The sequence below is a fragment of the Halichondria panicea genome, chromosome 1, assembly GCF_963675165.1.
Source record: "Halichondria panicea chromosome 1, odHalPani1.1, whole genome shotgun sequence".
Taxonomy (NCBI): Eukaryota; Metazoa; Porifera; class Demospongiae; order Suberitida; family Halichondriidae; genus Halichondria; species Halichondria panicea.
In genome coordinates, this window is record NC_087377.1 from 5637387 (window position 1) to 5658317 (window position 20931).

The 20931-nt window shown below is 39.7% G+C and overlaps 2 protein-coding genes and 1 long non-coding RNA gene across 3 annotated transcripts; 1 reads left to right on the plus strand and 2 right to left on the minus strand.

Moving 5' to 3' along the window:
• Window positions 1–106: 106 nt before the first annotated feature.
• Window positions 107–2877, minus strand: LOC135337815 (uncharacterized). The gene is made up of 6 exons (XM_064533804.1): window positions 2717–2877; window positions 2469–2552; window positions 1987–2043; window positions 1707–1825; window positions 945–1116; window positions 107–508 (listed from the first exon to the last, which is right to left on the minus strand). Exons 1-6 carry the CDS (start codon window positions 2733–2735, stop codon window positions 300–302), a joined length of 660 nt encoding a protein of 219 aa, XP_064389874.1. The 5' UTR covers window positions 2736–2877; the 3' UTR covers window positions 107–299.
• A 275-nt stretch (window positions 2878–3152) lies between these two features.
• LOC135337833 (uncharacterized) lies at window positions 3153–16122 on the plus strand. Its single transcript, XM_064533835.1, has 25 exons — window positions 3153–3374; window positions 3458–3570; window positions 5943–6099; window positions 6357–6506; window positions 6601–6689; window positions 7211–7404; window positions 7933–8165; window positions 8511–8708; window positions 8878–8934; window positions 9147–9262; window positions 9559–9670; window positions 9947–9999; window positions 10177–10318; window positions 10407–10571; window positions 10809–11038; window positions 11321–11557; window positions 11794–11926; window positions 12023–12244; window positions 12489–13322; window positions 13619–13791; window positions 14053–14158; window positions 14432–14538; window positions 14637–14739; window positions 15498–15628; window positions 15885–16122. Exons 2-25 carry the CDS (start codon window positions 3485–3487, stop codon window positions 16009–16011), a joined length of 4155 nt encoding a protein of 1384 aa, XP_064389905.1. The 5' UTR covers window positions 3153–3374; window positions 3458–3484; the 3' UTR covers window positions 16012–16122.
• Window positions 16123–18217: 2095 nt separating this feature from the next.
• LOC135337893 (uncharacterized) lies at window positions 18218–19649 on the minus strand. Its single transcript, XR_010395351.1, has 3 exons — window positions 19386–19649; window positions 18969–19300; window positions 18218–18650 (listed from the first exon to the last, which is right to left on the minus strand). It is a non-coding gene; the product is annotated as an uncharacterized LOC135337893 (long non-coding RNA).
• Between the last annotated feature and the right edge of the window lie 1282 nt (window positions 19650–20931).

A 20931-nucleotide genomic window follows, 5' to 3' on the forward strand; every position in this document is an offset into this window, starting at 1 on the left:
GGGTGTTAAAAGAGGTTCCACTGTTATGTTCCTGATTAAAATGATTATGACTGTACGTACATGTTAATAAAATCACTTATTATAATTCTACTTTTAGTCATTAGTATAAAGTTAACATTCTTATTCAACCTTTTGACTTAAGATACAACAGATGACTCACAAACATCAAAATTAATGTCAGAATGGGTTTAAAATAATCACTCTACAAAATAGATTTCTATATCTACGAAAATGTAATAGATCAATGTTTGTACTAAGAAAGTTTTGAGACGAATAATCCAACTACAAATTATTATTGTCTACTTCCTTAATTTTCCTTTTTCCACTGTCTGGAGTTTAGAGAAATTTGCTGATTTCGCCTTTCCATGAATGACCCAGACAACAGCGAGAATCATGACGGATAAGAGTACTACCAGGTACATGTACAACAGTAAAACGTAGACCACCAGTCCACGACAGACATCAGTGAGAAGGGCACTCGGAGTCATCGTAATCATCAGGTATGTGCCTGCATGCATATGTGTAAAAAATGTATGGACTACCCCGTATAGCTGGTAATTTCTGGGGGGGGAGCAAAATATTTATGATTTTCGTAGTTGAAGCTCTGACTACAAATGAAGCGATTTTGCCTACCCTTTACCTGCAGTGTAAGCAGCAACCACGAAAATATTATCCAAACTAAATAATTATTGCTCAACTACGAACGTTTTGCCTCCGAAAATTACCGGCTATACGGAACTGTACAACACTGTATTATAGTGTGACAAACAGTTCATCTACACAGTACCGTAAAGTCTATGAAGTTGTGATTTAAATAATACTCCTAATTTAAAGGTTAGTAGCTTACATAATTATGATATACATCATGTACATTGACAGCCAGAGTCCGTACGAAGTTATAGATTTCATTAACATTACTCGTACATAATCTACCAATCTCTTACCTCCACCAATCCAGACCATATAGACGAGCAGCATCAGAGTGAACAGTATGAATCCAGTGACGAGAAATATTTTGCAGCAGTTGTTCAACGACAGCCCACAACAGAGGCCAACGAAACTACCACAACATAGACAGTTGAAGACTATCATCACAATCACAACGACCCCTGTGCTCTGTGTGTGTGCATGTACATACATGAAATAGACTTTCTAGATAAGTGTAACACGGACCACACTTCAACCTACACAAAACGTGTATCTACATGTAGTAAGCAGCGGCAACAATTACTTTGTAACAATTACTGGTGTAATACTACATGCAGAGTAAAACAATCACCTTGTACTGTACAATCTACATCCTTGCTATAGACTACACTATAATTATGTAGTTAGAAGTGCTCAGTGATACCATATAGCGGGTAAATTTGGAAACAAATAAATTTTGGAAATTTGGCGAATCAAGGTGAAGGTCACCAACATTATTGTGTGTTAATTAGCTTGACTTCCTGGCAACACTCAGTCCCCAGTACATCGCAGGTGATCAATCATGCTGTATTCATGCCATGCAGCATCATTGTCAACTTGCCCATTAATTGCCTCATTCGCCAGATACTAGGCTCACCAAATTCACCGCTATAATTATGGTGTGCTATTTAATGTGGAAGTGATACATGTATACGTACATAACTACACAGATGAGTAGAAATGTACATGTAATTGAACCATCAGATGAACATTTATTGCTTTAAAGTTTAAATGCTTACCGCTAGATACCAGCCGTAAGCATTCACTCCGAGAAGAGGTACGGTAGGGTCTTCCACACTGGTTCCATTCACGGATCCCGGGCCACACATTGCTTTGGTCATTGCTGCATCAGGCACCACTATGTGTGTGTGTGGTTGGGGGGGGGGGTAAGGACATAACTCATTGACATTATCATCGGCCATTGCAACAGGGTGAAGGTATACTACATGTATCAAGAGGGTTACTTGCACTCCTAACAGAAGACTGTCTGCATCTAATTTATAGTTCTTGTGAGCTCACCTGCGAACCCTCCTCCTATTAGCAGCAACGCACCTACGACACATAGTGCAATCATACCTGCATGGGAACATAATTTATAAGTCGATTCAACACAATGCACAATAGACTGCACATGTACATGATGTACAGTCATGCATGTGTGTCCAAGTGTACAATAATACACAGTCATATACGGAGGCCTGCATGTGGTTACATTTATTTTACCACACTGATATTATCAGGTTGCCAAGCTAACTACATGTAACCATAGCGATATGCACTGAGTTTCTAAGAATGTTGCTCAATTATCATGTTCATAGAAGCACACTAAAGAGCATTACACTGAATCAAGGATGTACATGTACCATTACCGTATGTCAATAGCTAAAAGCATGCATGGGCACAATCTTAATTATTTATTACCTATAGCCTCCTACCAATAATAATTATCTTGAAACGAACTACAATTGTCTATAACATTATTATGGGAAGTACGAACTCACACCAACAGATGAGTTGATTCCATGGTGACATGCGACACACTGCCTCACAACATTTGTTGCAGCAGCTTTCAGCCTTGCTGCCTTCTGGAAGAGTGAATGAACACGAGCAGAGATAGTAAAACTGAGGCTCCAACAGAGTTATTTAATACATGTACAAACATTTTAGCAGAGTTAGTATCAACATTAATTTTTAGCTGAGTAAAATCCCTCTACAACTGCTATCATATCAAGGCTGTTATATAATTTACGTCTTTGCTTAGGAGCCATCCTGTTGGGCTGGTTTTCCGCCTCTCAAAAGTATCCTTGTCCAATCCTACGATGTTGATCAATGGCTCCTACAAGACTAGACAGCCATTTTGAGGCAACTTTGTGGTGTACCGTATAGCGCGAAATTTTCGAGGCACTTATATTTCGTGGAATGGCCTCTAAAAACCATTTCGTTGCACAATGTTCGCGGAATGACTGCTTACCGGAAGCCACGCCTTTAAATATTTGCACGATAGCAGGTAATTCTAATTAAAGAACAATTTTCGTGGACTTAATTTTCGTATAGAATTCTAACCCACGAAATCCGCGAAAATTAAGCCCCTCGAACATTTCGCGCTATACGGGTATTTAATAATTATGGGCGTGGCTACTAATCTCTAGCTAGTAAGGCGTGGTTTAGATTGTAAACAATCACGAGTTTTCCTCCTAAGAACAATCACATGACTACTAGCTAGCAACTAGCTGGTGTAGAGAACAATGTGGGTCTATTCCACTGTAGTATTGAAGGTATTCCACGAGTAAACTGTCGTATGGTGGTCCCTCTAGTTGCTTCTTGTGTCCTAGTTGCTGCTCACTGCTGAAAACTCTCTTCATACTACATGGTGAAACATAAACTTATTGGATCTATTCAAGCTACAGGTATTAAATACATCTAGCTGACTACTACATAGTGATAATGTATCTGTATAATATTATATCATTGGGCTTTTAATTTACTGCAGGTTCTGTTGCCCAATAACGAGGTAGCTATGAGTGGACCGCTGAATAAACTGCAGAGCATTCTAGGGAACATTGCTGGAAGAAAAAATTCCTCCGCATCTCCTAAAGATATCGCGTGAGTGTCTCTGTTATTGGTCGGTCTGTATTGGTACATTTATATTGATATGGTATCTATGTGTGGGGATTGCACTCGTGGTGGATAGCGTTGCACACATTCCTATCAGTATATTATAGTGGGTGTTCTAAGCGAAGTGCTTCTTGTTCTTGAACAATAAACGTGTAATGGTACAAAAATAGAATTGATGTCTAGTAGCTATGACAGTGGGCACTTTTACTATGGGGGAAGAAAGGGAGAGAGAGTGATTGATAGTGGAGTAGAAGGGGGAGTACTATGAGTGTATTCATTTCGTATCATTTTTTTATTATTCCTAGCACTGTTTATCGTTTATCATATTCAATCTCATGTTGTCTTCTCGTACTCTTACACATGTCCTTGTTACCATACATGTGATTTACAGCACCTGCAGAAATATTATGGGAAAATTGTGTAGGTAATGTGTCTATACACTGGTTGTCATGTGAGTGATTCCCTTATATTTGTCAGGAAGTTAACTTGTTTTTGGGAACTGTATATACAATGTACTAAGCAGCTGCTCGTAGACGTAGGTTTTTTTTTAAGTAAGTAAAATTAGTCCGTAAGTTCACTTAATTATCAGTAATGTATTAGGCCTTGTATAAGACCTAATACATCAATAGGTCTTATAAAGGCATAAGTATGTACCATGGCTGGAATTTGATTTCTGTTGCAAGGCATCTGATCATGCAAATCTTTCTCATTTTCAACTTTTTGATGGAAGAGTGATAATAATATTTTGGTCTCCCCAGTGTTTGTATCAGTATGATATTCATAGCTGCACAGTCACTTGTGCTGCTTACAGTAGACAGAGACTGAGTGGTATCGATATCACATGGTGGACGGACATGTGATATTTTTCGTGCATAATCTTATTATCACCATAATTATGCATACATAGCAACTGTATTTAGCTCATACCAAGATTTAGGCATGCCTCATTATTACGTGAGTCTGTTTGGTAAGCTTGAACCATGCTCTCAACATAATAGTGTACAAGTGCACATTTTTTATCACTGTCCAGTTAAAAGTTCTAGTGTTTGTACCAGAGATTTCATAGCTGGTCACCTGTGCAGTATACAGTAGACAGAGCGGTAATGATATCACAAGTGGACGGACATGTGACGTTTATCATTATTTTCTTTGATCTGTGTCATGTGATGTATTGTGCATCATAATCTAATGACTATCGGAGGAGGTACGACAACACCACGTGCTGGACTACGGAATTTCAATCAATGAGCAGCAAAAATTCTGACAGTGCAATTTTTGGCTGTGCTACGTAGTACCTGATTGAAATCCCATAGTTCAGCACGTGATGTTGTTGTACTCTCTCAGATGATCATCACTTACTGTGCTAAATGACAGAGCAGAAATGCAAATGCTTTGTTTTATAGCAGTTGTACGTAACGTGTTACTTGTAAACTTTAAATCAGTAATTCTGTATTGTGTGCAAATATTTGTGTTTAGCTTGCAGTGTGGAGTCTAGGTCAATGTGTTGCAAGGGTCAGTGTGTTGCTATTAGCAGGGCAGTTTTGGTGAAGCCTGGTGTGGCAGCGGTTAGGTCAGAGTCATGTGAGCCATGAATATAATTATGTAGTTCTTTCAACTTTACTGTACATGTACATGTACGTAAAGATTCTAGGAACCTGTGTTGTTTTTGGGAGGTATATACATGATCGAGACTAAATCTTATGCACCTCTCTATCAAATGTTTTAGCTGTACTTATCTAATACTATTTGTCCCTAAACTTCCAAGTGAGCTGCAAAGCACAGTAGTACATGTTTCCTTGTATCGATCTCCATTTGTCATAATTATTATCTAGTTGCTAACATTAACGAAACACTTGTGATTAGTCACATGATGTGTGTGTGTCAACCATTATCCCATTAATTTGGTCCCACATACCTGTACTGTACAACAATGCTGCATGAGAGTAGAGTGACAGGCCCATTTGAGGATCACATGGGGTGATGAGCTTATCGTATTTGGTGTGAATTGTGTTAGTAGCTCTGTAGGCCTGACTGTCACATGTTCAAAGCTCAGGTTAATGGTGTACGTCACACACACAAAGACGTCCAGTCATAAAAGGGCACAATTGAATGAATGCACCTCTGTACAAAGGACAAGCCCAAATTCATTGCCTTCCTTTATGAATGTACTTTACATAAGGAGGATGACCTCTTTACTGTGCAGGCAAACAAATTTACATGTACTGTACGTATTTTCCCCACAAAATGTGTCTTTTACCTGTTAAGTATCGCACATATTTTTCAGATTATTATTTTCATACAGTGCAAATACATGGACGCTGCAATCGGACTTGTATAATCAGTAGTTCTTCTCTCCACAGTGATCGGGAGCATCGTGCCAGAAGCCTTCTCCACCCCACTGGTAGAAGCACCATTCAACTGAGTCCGTCCAGGGTCCGTATTGTGGTGTTCAAAGATGATATGGGAGTGAAGCAGCCACTCTTTGACTCACAGGTCAACTGTGAGAATGAGGGAGAGGTAAGTGTACAGTGCGTAGACAGATCGTAGCACATGTACAGTTTACACTGTGTGTGGATATGGTACTGTTCTAACTTGAATTGGAGTAGGATATATGACACAATTATTTTGCATTCCAACAAGCTGTTGTACCCTTAGAAAATTAGTGTGACAAAGAAAAATGATGGTGTTACCTAAGCTTCTTGAATAGGCCTACCAAGCAGGAACATTGTTTACCACAAATATGTTTTCATTAATTACTGGTAAACATAATTCAGGAGCCATCCACCAAGTCCCTATGTGACATGAGGAGTATAGAGCGCCTGGAACACAGCAACTCCTCCACTAGCAGCGTCCCACCTCTGAGCACTTCATCCGGGTGGGTGGGATCCTGTAAGAAAAGGAGAGCTGGCTTTGTCAAGAGACCTGTAAGTATTACAGTTTGATTTTATTTACTATTACGGTGTACATATGCACATGTATTCTCATTAATAATTTGGCTGTTGTGTGTCATTTACACAGTCTACTGATTCTGAGCTGCTCGGTGAGATGATGTTTGGGTCCATGCCAATGAAGACTATAGGGAACTCAGTCAAGGTTCACTATATCAGGTTAAACATAATTAAATTTATGGTGTCGTCAACTTTGTGACAAGTAAAATTATCGTACACATGTACAGTATGTAAAGATTGAATAGTGTTGCTTTGTAATAGAAACATCCTCTGCAATGCTTATAAGCAGTATGGCTGGCGGTCCATGTGCTGTAGGCATGTTTGCCATGTGCTGTAACTGTGTTGTGTGTTAATTAAGTTTATGGCCTCTAATTTGGTGAAATCACATGACTGGTCCATTACGTACATATACATGTACACTGTACAGTACACATCTGTATGTTGTTGGTTAACCTCAATTTGAAGGTGCGTTCATGTATATCGAGGTATTCGAGTAGGTGGTTGAGGTGGTCATTACGTGGTTTGTGGTGGGTAGGTGTGCAACAAACTGCAAGAGATGAATCTGAATTCCATCTCTGTAGCGCATGCAAGTGCGTTTACTGTGAGCGTGCATGTCATTCAATTGATTATGCCGTAGCTTTTCAATGTATTATATACCCTCTGTACTACTCTCCAAACAGATCAACTGACCAGCTCATGCTCACGAAAACCTTCGCCTGTGGTCGCAAGCTTCTTCACCAATGCAGTCTGACTGACTACTCAGACAGTTGCCCATTGCCCGGAGATGCGTCCAGTCAAACTATAGAGAGAGCTTATGCCCCGGTACCCAAGAACCACTACATGATCAACAGCCTGCGATGTTCTCTCTCTCCAGGTAAACCATCAGTTACTGTATGAGATTTATTTGAACGTTACACAAATCTCTTGTGTTATGCTGGTTTTAGAGTCATGAGTATACTGTACTGTACATGTACTTTAGAATTGTGTGTGTGTGTGTGTGTCCATTTAATTAAAATATCATACCATGTGTGGGCGTTAGTGTATTCACAGTCGTAAATGGCTCGGAAAATAGAATACTTGTAACACACACTGACCCTTGCAACACATTGACCTAAAATCCCATAGACTCCACTAATTATAACGTTACACAAATCCTTGTGTTATAGGCTGGTTTAGAGTAATGAGTATACATGTACACTGTACGTGTCTTTAGAATTGTGTGTGTGTTTACTAAATTACTAAATTACTAAACTAAATGGTGCCTAAAAGTTTCTATATAATTATAGCCTCGTGATCAATTAAAAGATCACACCATGCATGGGCGTTAGTGTATTCACAGTCGTGAATGGCCCGGAAAATGTATGTGTCGTATTATTCACATCCTTAACAATTTCTCATACAGATTCTGGTCGCAATCTTCGGTCTTCTAGTCTGAGTGTTCCTATTCTTCGTCCCAGTAGTGCCCTTTCCACTCACTCCTCCCCGGCCACCCACTCACCCCCCTCACCTGTCCCGTCTCTGTCTGTCACTGGCTCTGTAAGCTCCAGTCTCACTCGGAGGATACAGAGGTACCGGGCCACGAGCCTGGAGGACCCTGCTGAGCTGTACAGGAAGGTCTTGAAACCTCTCGATAGGGTATACAATGAATGCTTACACAGTTCTTTGCCTGTGTTTAGTTGTGTATGATTATTCTTAGAGTGAGTAATCAATTTAACCTTATACACGCCGATGTTGCAAGTCTAGCTGTCTACATAATTATGTGTCCCATGACTACCATGTACATGTACATGTATATTAGCTACATTAGGCCGTAATCACAGGTTTGTTTGCTCATAGAAATGGCTTAGGCACTAGATTCAGATAAGTACATGTACTGTATATGTACAGTACTTTCAACTGCGTACATTGTACATAATTTTGTTGTAGGTGCAAAGCATATAACTACATGTTATTCACGACCTCTTATTTCTCTTCCCTCAGCCACCTCATAGCAAGAAGAAGTACGGTATTGGAGTGATCCTCAGTTTGAGTGAGCTCAGTGAACCTGACATTCAGCACTTCCAGAGTTTCCTCTTCTCTCACTTCACTCTGATTGATACTCATCTCGAGAAGCTTAAGTCTTTTGTCCTGGAGGCCTCACAAAGTCGAGGGCCAGCCTTCGTCAAAAGCATGACACAGGTACAGTGCGTGTGTTAAAATACAATTTATGTGTTATCCTTGTCTGTGTGTCTGTACTACTGTATACGTACATGCATGTACAATGATACAATAATTATACTACCCACTTTTTACAGCAGTACCCTGTTCAGTATGTGCATACGTGTATTAAATGATGTTCGTTCTATAGGCCTATGAAGATTTCCTCAGGGATTTTATTGCTCTCTACAAAGCACCGAGGATTGAGGTGAATAACCCATTTATAATTATGTAGACTAGCTGTTAGTGTGATGATGGCCCGGGTCTAAAGACAGTGAACCCCTAAATTTAGGACTTTTGAGTTCAGGAAACTTTTCCTCTGGAATTAGGTCATCTCAATAAACAGGACACTCCCCATACAGTGTACTTCCCAATTTCAAGTACCACATACTGTACATTATTACACCACACACACTCCAGTCTCCAGTATGGCTCACTTTGGTTGGTCAAGTGAGTAGACGAGAGCAAGTGTGCAAACAGTTTATGGAGGAGTTTGGATCCTGTATTGTCGAGATGGAGACCAAGGAGAGAAAATTGTGAGCTATAAATATAATTATCCAATGTACACATGTAAGTACAACATGAGGTTTGAGGCTACATATCCTAGAAGTTGAACGTGAGTACATGTATACCTGAATGCTATTGTAGAGGTGAATTCAATGTACAGTGCCTGTAGATGTACATGTACATTACATGATTGTATTGATCAGTTTCTGTACGTAGAGTACAAATGTACATTTGGACATCATACAATTGTAAGTACACGTACCTGTATTGTTGCAATGGCTGTAATGTAAAGTCATACACACACTCACTCTATCTCTCTCTACAGTTTCCTGTCCTCACTCCTCACGGCTGTACTCTCCCACCACTTGGCCTGGGTCTTCACTGAGAGCAGACACTCCACCACCGACTCACGTCTCAACAAAATGATCCCAAAATCTGTGAGTAATGGCACATCTAGTACATGTAGAATATACATTACTTTCATCGATTGCTTGTTTACAAACTTATATAATTGTTTGTACTGCCGTATGTGCTTATACCCTTATGTGTACATGTATCCTCGTTGCATTAGTACATGTACATGTCACTTTGTATGCATGCATGTGCGTACACGTACATGTATACGGTGCATGTTTACTATCATGTACGTATTTAGTATGTAATTGGAATGACTTAATTTGAAATTCATGTTTCACTCTCTCTCTTTAATGCAGTTTGGGCTATTGGCAGAGTCTCATCCCTATAACCCTCTCTGGGCTCAACTCGGGTACGTTGTCCAATTATCTACAGGTGTATATACTGTATATGTACATGTGGTCAGATCATTGTGTGAATCTGACTTCAAATTGCTATACTTGTGTATATACAATGTATGTATGTGCATTCCCTCGTGTACTCGTCATGTCGTGTTGAGTAACATGTCTCTACGTGTATAATTGTACAGAGACTTGTTTGGAGCAGTGTCCTATCCTCTCAAGCTGACCCGGACGATTGTCACAGGCAAGAACAGTGCTATAGTGAATAGGCTCCTCTACATTCTCACTTACTTTATACGCTGCTCTGAGGTGGAGCCATGGAAACCACCGGTAAGTATTTATGCACATAAGTCTGCAGCACAGTTGTACATGTATAATAAATTCATTGCTTGACCTTCTGTATGTTTCTATGTTACAGGAGAATCTTCATCACAAACCTTCTCAGAAAATTCCTGTTCCAAATGGTAAAGGAAATCTCTCGTCAAATGAGCACCAGCACAAGTCCAGCGACTCATCACACAGCGAGTTGATCACTAAACTAGATGATGACTATCTCCTAGAATCAAGGGCTAGCTCAATCACAGTGAGTGAGCAGTATTATTCATGTGTGGTTGTCTGTGAGATTGGTTTATACACGTACTACAAATACGAGCACTACCTTAGAATTGAAGGTACATTGTACACGGAAAGTTAATAAGTACATGTATAGTGACTGTACGTGTACGTGTATTGAAAATGGCTGCATGCATGTTCACTCAAATTGGTGACAACTAACGATAAGGGTGCAGTGTTGATTCTACGTTTCGTACATGCATTATAGGTGATGGCAGATCACGAGACACACTCTCTGAGATCACCCTTTGCCTCCCCTACCAATTTCGGCCGAGAGACGCCACTAATCAAACCACACCCCTTCTCCATACGGCAATCAAGTCGACAGCATTCGTTCAATAGTGATCTTGACCCCCTAGGCAGTCTGGGAAATAAATCACTTGGAGCAACTTTTTCTAGGTCCCCCAAATCTTCTAAAAAGTCTGGATCTATGTCTAGGTACAGTTAATGTATAATTTTGTACACCTTTTATGATAGTCTTAGTATTACGTTTCTCATAATTATACATGTACATGTGTAAGACTTACATTGTACATTGTATAATTATGTACACTGTACATGTACATGTAAACAGAAGCTTTCAATGTAGTACGTATGTCCATAACTATTTAGAACCTGTAAACAGTGCCAATAGGGACATAAATCTTGTTGCAACTTGTACGCATGCCATAAAATCATAGACTATTATCGTTGATATTCAGATTCTTTTCCTCCCTGCAGCCGTACAAGTGAGCAGTCTGATTCCCGCCACTCGTCCCTCAAGCACACGTTCCCCATCCAACCTTCCTCCCCTGTCGCAACCACTGCTAGAGCCACATGTAATGATCAAACAAGTGACTATAGAATGCCGTCTCCCTCCAACACACACTACCCTAATTCTCCAGCTGAGATTGCCAGCATGGGATTCTGTCCCGAGCCTGACAGCTTCATGACCTTTGATCCTAAAGCAAGCTATAGGTGCAAATACAATGTACATGTAGTTTCTTACTAGCCTAGCTACGTACATGTACATACTGTATATTCATTCTAATAGATGTGTTTATTCAACCCACTTTTTGGTTTACACACAGTGCTCATTTACCCCATTATAACAACAGTGTAACATCTGTTTTAATTGAAACGTACACACTGCATACTGTAAAGTACGAGTTGCTCTGTCATTTTAATGACCAATACACGTGTTTCTGTTACAGGGCCCACCAAATGTCCCCCAGCTTCATCAAGAGGTCACCGCAGAATACATTTCATGGTCAGAACACGTCAGTACGGAAGGTGCCCAACTTGAAAATGTCACAGCCAAGCGGTCAGCCGTACACGCTCCACAAGGTAATAGCCATAATTATCATGTCAATGACCATGAGGCTAGCCTGTCTTTGAAGCAAATTAAAGAGATTAATCGCTTCCCCTCTTTCCCCTGTACAGAACAACTCTACAACGAGTATGGACAGTGGTTATGATCGCTCCCTCACAGCCTCAAGTACTACTGAGTATTCCAGAGACAGTTACACTACCACCACCAGCTGCTTCAGTGACAGCTCCAACGGCAAGGATAGCTGTAATCGAAGTGGCCTGTTTTTCTCGCGATGTGATGGTGTTAAGGGATATTCAATGGACGAGAACAAAGCAGAGAGTTGCTCTGTGCAGGTCAGCTTATATTTGTTTACCCTGTACATGTACTTGTAGAAAACCCAAAGTTGTTATAGCCAGTACTCTAGCGAAGATAGTTGTATGTAGTTGCATAAACTTTCTTTTGAGTGATGCACGATCTGTAAGTGTTACATGTACAGAGCAGATACTCAGCTAATACATTGTACGCCCTTTTGGCCCGATACATGTACATGTAAATGTATGAAAACTATCAGTTTTACCGTTAATCCTTGGCTTACAGTCTATGAGCCGCCCTCGATCAGATGCCATTAGTTTCTCTTCCCGTCGAGAAGCCACTAACTATCGAGTCTGCAAAATGCCACCTATCGAACACTCTGACGACAATAGCCCTGACAACATACACAACTCCATTTCTCCTGATCTACCAAGCCCTACACAACCTCTTCTACCAACCAAAGTTTCGAGGCTTTTACAGAACAATCAAGACTACACTTCAGCTATCAGAAAATTAAACGGCTCACAATCGAATTTTGAGTCCCAGCGAGTACCTCTTCTTCAAGTGCAACAGCCAACACTTATTAAGGAAGATTCGGACGATGATTCCATTACCGCTCAAGAAAATCAACGGAGTAGCCCTGGACGTTCACTACGCAGGCAAGCTGCTCTCCTGTCCGACAGTGACTCTCCGAAATCTCCCACCTTCCAAGATAGCACGTACGACACCACCGACCAGTTCAGGCCATTTTCACCCAGTCAAAGCCTGCCACTTTCAACCATACCGTTCATGTCTATGTCACGGACAAGAAGTAGCTCTGATGCTGCACGCGCACAGTCGCCCAGTATGCTGAGTACAGATAGCGGTCGAGGGACTAAGAGCGGTTTTACTGGCAATAACTCCCAACAAGATCTCGAAAACCTCTCCCAAAGTTCCGATCTGTTCGATTCCGATGATGCCTTTTGTGAGCTGCCTAGTTTGAGTTGCTCTGAGCAAGGATACGATTTACTGAAGAACGACAGTTTTGGTGACGATCCCCTTAATGTTGAGAAAAGCTTCTCTCCAAACACTCTTAAGTTGTTCAGACAAAGCCCATCACTTTTACAGCAACAGTTACAAGTAAGTTTTGAAACTTGTATACAGTGTACATGTACATGTGTTTTTGTATTGTAGAACTCTAACTGTATGTTATCAGGCCAGAGGAGGTACAACACGAGTACCTCGATCACGTACAAACTTCCACAATAATTCAGTCATTGTTGCATGTGACTACATGTAATTAACTCAATTTTAGCCTAATCAAGGTACTCGTGTCGGACCTCCTCTATTATCAGGCTAATGCTGACTACTATAATTATTACATTTCAAAATTTGGTTGTGTCTTTCTAATCAACCCCACCCCCCATCCTCTACAGGCTCACGACAGATTGCTAAGTGGAGACGGGCAGCCATCGACTCCAGATCAGTTCTCTGACTTTGAGGATGTAGTGTTGCCAAGTGTCGACGAGTTTCACTTGGAAGATTTCGATCAAGATCAGGATGCTCAACAACAAAACTTGGATGATTTTGGTCACTCCCTGTTCGTTGGGTAAGAAAGAATGATTGTGTAGTGGTACTGTACAATGTACATGTACAGGGGGTTGTACAGTGTATGCACACTGTACATACTTACATAGCTAAGGTTACTAGAGCATATTTTTTGTATGGCATTTATCGTAAAAAGTCTTATGAAGGCGCCACTACGACCAACTTGAACAGCCTAATTTTTGGGCTCTAATTGTATGCCATCAAATTTATCCTGCAACTTCAAGTTGAAAACTCGTGTATTGTATTGTCCTGTCCTACACAGCCTCTCTCCGACCTACCTGTCTGATTTTGTTCTCCATGGGACCACTCAACCTGCTGATCAGCATCTCCAGGACAAAATATTTAAAGACCTCAGAAGTGCAGTGAAGGTACATATACATAATGTATACATGTTGTGTACACATGCATACGTATTCTAGAAGTACATTGTACAAGCTGCCTATACTGTACTGTACATCTATAAGCCAATCGTATCAAAATTTCTAGAATTTGCGTCAAATAATGTGATGTGAGGTTAACTTCTCCCTAGGGAGCATGTCGTGAGTCCCAACGTTGAAAAAGCATCCTCCTTTAACTATTGTATACAGTGTAGGTGTACAGTATAATTAAGGCCTTCACTAATTTTCCTCACACACTCACAGTATTCCATCATTGACGAACCTATTGAGCATGGTGTAGCGATTGTGGCTGACACTGACTCATGGACTGTCCGGATTCTCTCAACCTCTCGGTGTCTGCAGACTACCAGGTACAATAATTACTGTCACTCTTGCACATCAGGGTTAACCCAAACTAGCCTCTATTACTAACACCAATTATTATACTTTCTTCTTGTTTGTACAACAGTGACGTCATTATGGGCTCAACATGCATGCAACCATCTCGATACATCAAGCAACTACTCAGTACCGTTAAGAGCATGAATGAAATGCGACTTCCTGCTGAATTTGTAAGTTTAAAAGTAATCGTATTATTCTCACTGTATACGTTTACATGTATAACACATAATTAACCAGTTTTTAGTAGTATACAATATACTTAAAATGAGAGAATGCGCTAATAATCCAGTTTCTATACGATACTCCACACTGTATAACTAGAGCACTGAAGTGCTAACCCTCAGCTGTTGACTTGATCTACAGGTGAATAGCAACCAAAAGAGTGTTACATATATATACAATGCTGGCTAGGCTATAAGCAGCAAGTAACAGAAGCTAGAGGCATGTTGAAATTCATTGTAGACTAGAATCACAGCAAACTTACGAAGGCAATATTAGAAATAGTTTAGAGCTGCTCCTGTAGGGTACGGGTACAGTATGCTCTGTGGGGCAGAAATAAGTAAAGAAACAACCATACATGTAAATCATAATTCTAGCTTTCTATTTAGTGACCCTGTTTCATTGTTCCTGGTAAGGGATCACTTCAGCTGTAAGTACGCTGTTTATCTCGACAGGATCTCGAATAAAGGCCGTGTGTAGTTAGCTAGCTATACTACCAACGTGCAAGTTCAAGCTTCTTTAGTAAACGCAGCGCCATGGCACCCAGGTGAGTAGATTCACCTGTCACAAACAAACCAGACAACTGCTATACCCGCTGGGCGCGGCACGGCCTCGGGTAAGTTACTAAAGTATATAGAGTACTTATTGTACAATGTAACACATGTACATGTTACGTATTGCATTGTAAAATTACATGCATCTTTCACAGTGCCTTTCCCATGTCGAGGATAAATTGTTAGAGCTCAACGAACGAAGTATCACGTTAGCCAACACTCTGTTGGAGTATGGCAGTGACACGGACTTTGCAGAAATTCTACCACGGTCATTGGACTCACTGGGGTGAGCTTGGTTGTTATAACAGTCATGTGATTGAAACAGTAAAAAATATAAAAATATAATTATGCAGCCAGCATGTTGAAATCTAAGTATAAAAAATATGTACATGTATCAGTTTTTTTCTTTATGATGCATTGTAAGCTCATGCATGACCATGTCTGCGTAATTATGGGTTCTGTATAATTATAAATTTACATGTATAGCGTAATTACTGTACCTCTATTGGAATGTTGAATTATCTGACTGTGTTGTTCTGTAGCATGCAAGACCATTACGACCGTCTCATGTTGATCGTACTTGCTGGAGTGAACTGTCCTGATCAGGACATAAAAGCTAGACTGGACTACATCTTCATGACTAACTTACTAGGAAAACAGTATTTTTAACTCATTCACCAATTTCTTTGTTTTGCTTAACACCACCCATTGTTTGTCATGTAATAGTACAGATGAGGAACGTACTGTCATGTACGTATAATAAATTATTACTGATTATTATTATAGGTTTTATTATATACTCATGAGCACGAGGGCAAGAGTTGATAATAATTATACAAGTATAAGCAGTACACCATGCACAAGGGCATGACGTAATAAAATATATTATTATGGTGTATTGGCCACATATCCTGGGTGATATTGATATTACCGTATTATAATTAAATTTTATATAGCAGGTAATTTCAGGGGGACAAAATATTCGTGGTTTAGCAATAAAATAATAATAATATTATTATTATTATTGAGACATTATTTTATATAGCAGGTAATTTCGGGGGGACAAAATATTCATGGTTCAGCAATAAAATAATAATAATAATAATTATTATTATTGAGACATTATTTTCGTGGTTGTAGATCGCACTGCATATGAAGGTAAAGGTATAGACAAGCTAGGTCGCTTCATTTGTGCATGGGTAAAATATTCGTGGTCAGACCCAGCTCCAACGTACCACGAAAACACGAATATTTTGCCCCACCAAAATTACCCTCTATACAGTGCGTAATTATATACCCATGCCATATATGCAGCTGTGACTTATACAGCTAACATAATAATTATAGAAGAGTAGCTACATGTAGCTAGCTCTCGAGTAGCCTCGAATCCACGCCGATTAAAATACGGCCTGGTGTTCATTGCAGGGGTGTTAGTGCACATGCGCTGCACAATTACTCAGAATCTGGGTAATCGTGCACGCCAGTAAAACTTTTAGTAAATGTTACTGTAAACTAGCTGTAATACTTGGAATTTGTTCCGTGTTACTATCAATGGCGTCGACTGAGTTTTGTGAAGCTGTGGCTTATGCTCTTCGCTGCGTTGGTCTAAAGGATCTCACACTGAAGCCAAAGCAAAATAATTTGCCCCTTTTGACCACCCCCTGGCTACGCCACTGATATAATAATTATTATAGGCGCATGATCTGTGTAATCTCTAGCTATAATAATAATTATTGTATAATTATACTAAATTATTATGGTTTAACCTCGGAATCTGAACCCGATAATTATAATTATGGTACGAGTTTTTATATAAGCATCATGCATGCAGGAAATGTATGGGGGGTGCATGGGTGATCAGTGCCAAAACCACCAGCTCTTTTTTTTTTATTTAGTACTAGAATCATTTGCATAGTGAACATACATACAAATGACATACATACATAGTGAACTGAACATACATACAAATGACATTTGCATAGTGAACATACATACAAATGACGCGCTCTCTCTTATTTGCATGGTGAAGTTCTACATACAAATGATGCTCTCATTTGCATGGTGAAGCTCTCTACATGCATACAAATGGCATTTGCATAGTGAATTTGCTAGACTGGAAACTACTCCCCTTTTCACCTAAGAAAAGGCTCAGGGGAGAGAGTAATCTTTTTTAACTCTGTTATTGGACACGCCCACTTATGTGACCAAAAAGGATTGCCACATGAGCGGGCGTGTCCAACACGTAGTCCGTCTATACTATAATGTTAATTGTGTCCTCTTTCGATCAATATGCCGCTAAAAATTTACAGTTGTCCTATAGGGGCATGCGTGAAGAATGTCACGCTCCCACAATGTTAACGTCCTAACAACTTGCGTGCCACCACTCACACATGTACTATTTATTTCTGTTGCTATATAGCCTCGAGTATAAAATACATTTCTGACGGTCTGGGATCAAAGCTGAATAAACACCCACACATTATGTAGTTATAGTGGTTTGTTCTCATCCTAGCCCTAATTCCTTATAGATGAAAAAGGGAGTGCATGGTTTCAAGTCAATGCAATATATATGAGTGTCATTGTAAAACTAACAAAGCTTATCATTTGCCATGCAGCGTTATTTGTATGTAGAACTTCTCATTTTGTATGTAGAACTTCACCATGCAAATAAGAGTATCATTTGTATGTAGAAAATCACCATGCAAATAAGAGAGAGCGTGTCATTTGTATGTACAACTTTACCATGCAAATAAGAACTGGAGGTTTTGGCACTGATCACCCCCCCATAGAAATGTTGATGTATATACACAATTATTATAATTGCAACCAACAGTGGTTTTAAATTATGAGTAAAGTACAAGAGTCACCCGTATAATTATACTGTTAAAAATTAACCTTTTGATGAAAAACATGAATCCAAAATGCCACACTCTGAGGTAACTATTATAATTAGGGTACGTGTTTTCAGTATAATTATAGCTATAATTTTATCAGTCTCACATAATAATAGTTATCTCTTGATCTTGCTTATTTCTATATCGAGCAAGTAACTCCTATATAAGGATTTCCTTCTCAAGGGATTTCTCCTCAGGCGATTCTTGGCCAACTTCTTCGTCATTTGACACCACTTCAGGATCATAATCACCCGTTTGATAATTCTCAACCTCTGCGATCAACTCTTCGTCTTGCACTGTGAGTTGCTCAGCCCCATTGTTGCAAGTTGGCACGGTATATTTCGGGCATATATATTGCACTTTGTAATCCCTACACCCTTTAGGGTTGTTCTTGTTCCAACATATCCCTCCAGACTGCATGTGTGATGCATATAATAATTATTATATATTTTACTGTATTGTATATAATTATGACAATTATTCAACTTATAAAGCCTGAGACGGTAATTTCGTACCCACTATATTGGCAGCTATAATTAGTTTTATAAAGATTTCGTATTCAAAATTTTCGGGTAACTCAGAATGGTGATGTAGGATGCACTTTCTCAATGGAAATTTTAGTCTAAATACGAAAATTGTACCATATCATTATACTATAATAACCTGTCTATCACAAGTCATGTAATTATGCCCGCTTCTAAATGTTTTGTATAATAACAGGTGTTGACTCACATCCGGTTTGCAGGTAATGTTCTGCTTAAACTCAGCATAGTCTCTCCCGGTGCATTTATCGTTACACCTTATCCCAGCTGGTGTAGCTCCTCCAGGACAAGACTTTTGTCCGTCGTTAACTACCTCACAGTCGCAGTGACCTGACGGATTATCACGATCCACGAACGCTGTGTCACAGAACTCGCTACAAACAATGCCTCTGGTGTCTTGAATACTTCCCTCAGGGCAAAGGTACCTCAGTTTGTAGTCATCACACTTTTTACCTGACTTTTGCCAATTATTAATACATGCCAAGCCACGACGAGGCTCGCAAGCAATCGCAAAAACATCACCTATGCAGATCAAAACCTAAATCCATTATTATGTAATCATTATTACTAAGTTTGATAGTACTGCCTGTTCGAAAAAATTATTCACCTGTGCTTTTGTAAGGACGTCCACTTGTTGTCTGGCATTGTATTCCAACAGGTTGGGGGCAACGTATCTTCTTTGATACGTGTATGATCCTTTCCCAATCACCTGATCCTGAAGGATTATCTCTGTCCATCCATCTCGTATAGCAGTACCTCTTACATTGTTGACAAGTCACCATGCTAACTAGAGCACAGAAGAAAATGATTTTCGCTAGAACTGCCATTTTTAAACAGCTTTCGTTTTTTTCAGTTTATGCACTGCATGAGATTGACTTGTCTTTTATAGTCAAGCCACTTCTTAACTTAGTCACCTTTAGTTTCAGGTGTGATCTACAGATAACGCAGTTTCAGATATAATTTATCACTTGTAATTGTAACACACATTATAATTATACTGTTGTAATGAGTGCTGAAGGTTTGTCACAGGGAAATAGAGGCTGCTAAATAGTTTAGCAAGTGATCAGTTAGTAATTGGACATCTCATAGTCGTTGACTCAGGTTGATGTGTATATCCATTAACATAGCTTCAATTCCAGGCCGCAAGGAAAGGAGAGACACACGCTACCAATAACAGTGAAAGTTGAAAGTTGATTTGTTGTAACTGATGATTCGTTCAGCCTATTTAACAGGTGACAGTTGACTCAATACTATGTAGCTAGTTATTAGCCGTCTTAGGGAAGCATCTGAGATACAAAGTAATGATGTATGTAATTATGTACATGCTATTAATTCATGTGTATTCAGTACTGACTGATATAGCTATATTATATCCGACAGCAGTATAACTCTGTTCTATGATGAAATTTAAAAAAGCTAAAGATGACGTCCAACAAGAACGACTTTGGGCTTGTTGCCTTTTGACCTTTGAGATTAAAGGAATAGCAGTGCCAGTATATGGCATATTGTAGGGCCAATATATGGCATGTTGCACTGCATGGGGCAAAGTGAACTGACAGGAACCACAAATGTCTCATTCAGTGTGTGCACTATAAAAAGCAATGATTGCAGTATTGGGTGGAGGGTGGGCTGAAGTCACAAAAGGTCACTTTGCCCCATGCAGTGCAACATGCCATATTATTGGCCCTACAATATGCCATGTACTGGCACTGCTATTCTCAAAGGTCAAAAGGCAACAAGTAATAATTATCCCCACAGTCTTTCTTGTTGGACGTCATCTTAAATTTCATCGTAAAACAGAGTTAGATATACTGCTGTCAGATATAATAATAGCTATATCAGTCAGTACTGTATTATTATGATTACACATGATACATATAAATTACATACATCATTACTTTGTATCTCAGATGCTTCCCTAAGACGGCTAATAACCAGGGCCGTAGACAGCAGGGAGGGGGCAGTTGCCCCCCCCCCTGGCATTCTCAGATCTGCTAAAATTATTGATCTGCACATGCCCAATGAGATGGCAGGGCTATCTGATGCGCGTGCTGAGAAAAGTACGACCTTTTTTTTAGGTAAAATTCTGAGCTCCACTGCGCCCTCTGGGAAGCAGGAGCACCTTTCTAGTTTGTTTTGCTCTAAGTTGGTGC